Genomic DNA, 3,915 nt, shown 5'->3' on the forward strand with positions numbered 1-3,915 from the left:
TGACCAGAAAGTGTTTTATAAAGCCTGATCCAAATTACCGGTAGTTTGATTAAAGCGATTAACATTTTTATTCAGTATTGTGTTCTATGCTTTAGATTTTAAATGGGTTTAATCTCATTGTTTGTCTTTTTCTGCTGTTTTAATCATTCGGTTTTCATTCAATAAAATGTGTGTATACTGGTCTATCTATCTATCTATCTATCTATCTATCTATCTATCTATCTATCTATCTATCTATCTATCTATCTATCCATCCATCCATCCATCCATCCATCCATCCATCCATCCATCCATCCATCCATCCATCCATCTATCTATTTTTTTAAGTTTTTTTTTTTTTTACCTTTACCTGTCATGGATTTTGAGTGACCTCTGTATGATAAGGTGTTACATTAATAAACTTGCTTGCTTCCAAATGTGCAATATAAATAAGTTTTGGTTGTTTTACTCATCAGTGAAGACATGGTTTCCTCTCCTGCTCCTCTCTTGAACTGAGACTGGGTTCAGATATAATAACGCCGTCATGTTAAATGCTTTATTTACAAAATAGTAGAAATTACAGCACAAAACTGCTACAAATGCACTCAATTTAATCAGATACCTACATACTCAAAAACACACACTTTCAAATAAATGAACACATGCAGTAGTCAACCAGCAGCAGCATTTTCTGGTGCCTCAGCAGTTGCTGCTGCTACTTGGAGTCCCGCTGGAGCTGCCGCTGCTCTCTCCAAGGTCCTCCTCCTCCACCTCATGCAGGTCATCTATCACCTCCAGGCTCTCACAGATGAGCCCGATCTGCCTCTTCATGTGAGCCATGGTGCTCTGCATCCTCCTCATCTTCCTCTGGAGGGCTGTAGCTATGGCCCTGTGGTTCCTCTGCCGGGCCTCGTACTCTTGCCTCAGCTGCTTGTAGCAGTTGTGTTGGGCCTGGGTGCGGTGGGAGAGTATCGTCCCACATCCCATATGGCAGGGCTGCCTCCAGTGCTCACAGTGGCGAGAGTGGGTGTCCAGGTCCCGGCGGAGGAGCTGAGCCCTGCAGCCCTGGTAGGGGCAGGGGATGAGCTCGAACAGGCAGCTCATGCTGTGGCAGTACTGATCCGATAGAGGGAAGGTCTCTTCACAGCCACGGATCTCATTCTTACACTGTGAGAGAACAGACACATAGAAATCATCACAGAGCTGCAAATGGCATTATTCTCATCACCCTGCAGGGATGGAGATAGTACAGTTAATTGGCTTAAAGTACGATAAGCATATTAATTCATTTGCCAATTTAAAGAGATCGTTTAGCAAGCAAATATGCAAAATATTCACTTGTTACAGCTTGGATTTATTTGCTTCTTTTCTCTGTTAATTGCAAATTAATACTAATACTTATTTAATGTACTTTCATGTTTAACCCTCACCAGTACACCAGGGGTCCATGCAGACTCCAGGGGTATATAACTTGTCATATTTTTTTATTTGTACGTTGGATTTTTCAGTCCCTTTAAATAGTTGTCACCCACATAGTTGCCATCACATACACCAAAGCTTATTTGATTCCAACCAGGTTTGTGGTGTATATACAGAAAAATCATTTGGGGTACATGGGACCCCAGCCAGACCCCAGCCGGAATGTGCATCTTTTATTTATATATGTCTGTGTTTTGTTGCTCTTGTGATGACTGTTTCAGCTGCATTGTGTTTCATTTCAATTCAGGAATTCTTTTACTAATACTGTAAGCAATACACGTTAGTAATCATCAATAGTAATTTCATTGTTTCTTTCATATTTGTATCTATAGATGACACACGTTTTAGGAAAATATATACTTAGAGGATATGGACAGATACAGAAATGTGAAACAGATAAAATACTACTGGGGTCCAGCTGCACCCCAAGTGTACGGATTAATAGGTTTTGCCACGTGTACTGATGACGGTTAAATGACAAAGTAGTCAATTAGCAAATAATAATGAAAATAATCACTAGTTGAACCCCTAGCTACAGATAGTCAAATAGAGAAAGTGACACAACTCTAACCATTATTCATTTATTTCGTTACTAATACTATTATTATTGTTGTTATTATTATTATTATTATTATTATTATTATTATTATTATTATTATTATTATTATTATTATTATTATTATTATTATTATTATTTCTAGCCTTGTCTTTATGGTTTTACCCTCTATGTTCTTTCATTCCGCTTGTTCTTTGCCCTTACTGTGATGGGGCAGTTTTGATTCTTTCATTATTTTTATCTGGTGTTGTTTGATTTATTTTGTAAATATTTTTCCACATTTAACTTTATTTTTTTCCACTTTTTCCTCTCTCTTTCTCCTTCTGTTTGGCCTTCTGTTGTTCATTGTTCTTCCTGAGTATCTTTCTTTTCTTCTTTGCCCTGTTTGTCAAGTATTTTGTAAGCTCGGTTTTTAAAGACACTATATAAATAACGTTGTTATTAGTAGGAGCAGTATTAGTTGTGTGACAGTTCCCAATAAACATGCCAGGCAGAAAATTTACAATAAAGCCTGAATGAAGAACAACGCACACACAAAACTAGAGAATTATAATTACATTAACTGCAGTTTTTGTTTCCTACCTTGACCTTCATGCGTCCAATCGATTTGCTCAGCTTGAACATGACAAAGATCAAACTGGGGTTAACCGGCTTCCTGCAGCAGGGACAGGTCTCCTGTCTAACGAGAAGAAACAACAGTCAATCCCTGGTAATAACAGTATCTGTGTGTTCATATTTCTTCCCTTTATATTGATCAGATGTGTTCAGTACCTTTTTAGCCACTGCAAGATGCATTTCTTGCAGAAAATGTGGTGGCATGCAGCTCTTACTGGACACCTGAGGACCCCCTGGCATATGGTGCAGATCAGATCGTAGTCTGGAGTGTCCACAAACAGCTCCACATCGTAGCCCCCGCTCTGTGTCGACACCTCTGGGTCCGCCTGGATGAGGACAAAGCAAACACAGTCTGGGTTAAAGTCATGATCATGTATTTCAGGAGGACCAACTGTGAGCTACAGCAGCCCACCAGCCTCTACAGCTGCACAGTGTTTTCAACATAAAGGGAAAAGACAACAAAATGGAATTGTTCTGGAAAGTCATATGACTGATCACATGATTACAAAAAGTGAGCACAATTGCTTTAATAAAGTTGAATTTCTACAGACAAAACACGAGATAGTTGGGCTGTAAAATACTTTCTTTAATATGTATTTAATGCAAGTATATAAAAAATACCACAATATTTACACAGTGGATATATATACTTGAGAGGCAATCAGATGAGAGAGAGCTGTTCTCATATGAAGGATTTATATTTCAAATTGACCGCGAATATTCGGCAGTAAGGCTTAGAATTTCAATCTAGCTTAAGTAAAATAAATAAATAAACACTCGAAACAAACAAACAAAGAGAAGTTGTTGTCCACTCACCATGATAACCTCCTTTCCTCACCGTGTTTCATTCCCGGTGCTGCTTTACTCCATATCGATCCTCTGGCAGGTCACACGCACTAACACACACCCGCGTTATCAATACAACACACACATGAACATTCCTGACAAAACACGAAGGAGGGACCAGTGTGTGTCTCTGTTTGTGTCTCTGTTTGTGTGTGTGTGCACGCCCAAACAAATGGAAACAGTAAATTATGTAAACAAAGGCAGATAATGGCGCTTGTTGTCATTTCCCTGCTGTTCTAGCATCAAACTCAGGCTTCTTTTTAAAGATGAATATTTCAAACAGCATTTTTTTAAAAATACCTCTCATTGACAAATAAATAAATAAAATATAAATTTTATTACTCACATTTTAAATTCCAGTAAACTATCAATGAATAAGTTTTATTTTATGTCGGACCAATCAGAGCTCTGTGCGTCCGGATGACGTACAACGTGTGCGA

General features: G+C 38.4%; 1 protein-coding gene across 1 annotated transcript; it reads right to left on the minus strand.

The window, feature by feature from the left end:
- Positions 1-521: 521 nt before the first annotated feature.
- rnf151 (ring finger protein 151) lies at positions 522-3,599 on the minus strand. Its single transcript, XM_023284863.3, has 4 exons — positions 3,446-3,599; positions 2,786-2,955; positions 2,597-2,693; positions 522-1,146 (listed from the first exon to the last, which is right to left on the minus strand). The coding sequence occupies exons 1-4, from the start codon at positions 3,446-3,448 to the stop codon at positions 679-681; spliced, it is 738 nt and encodes a 245-aa protein (XP_023140631.2). The 5' UTR covers positions 3,449-3,599; the 3' UTR covers positions 522-678.
- Positions 3,600-3,915: the final 316 nt, after the last annotated feature.

This window comes from Amphiprion ocellaris, chromosome 19, assembly GCF_022539595.1.
Source record: "Amphiprion ocellaris isolate individual 3 ecotype Okinawa chromosome 19, ASM2253959v1, whole genome shotgun sequence".
In the NCBI taxonomy this organism is placed as follows: domain Eukaryota; kingdom Metazoa; phylum Chordata; class Actinopteri; family Pomacentridae; genus Amphiprion; species Amphiprion ocellaris.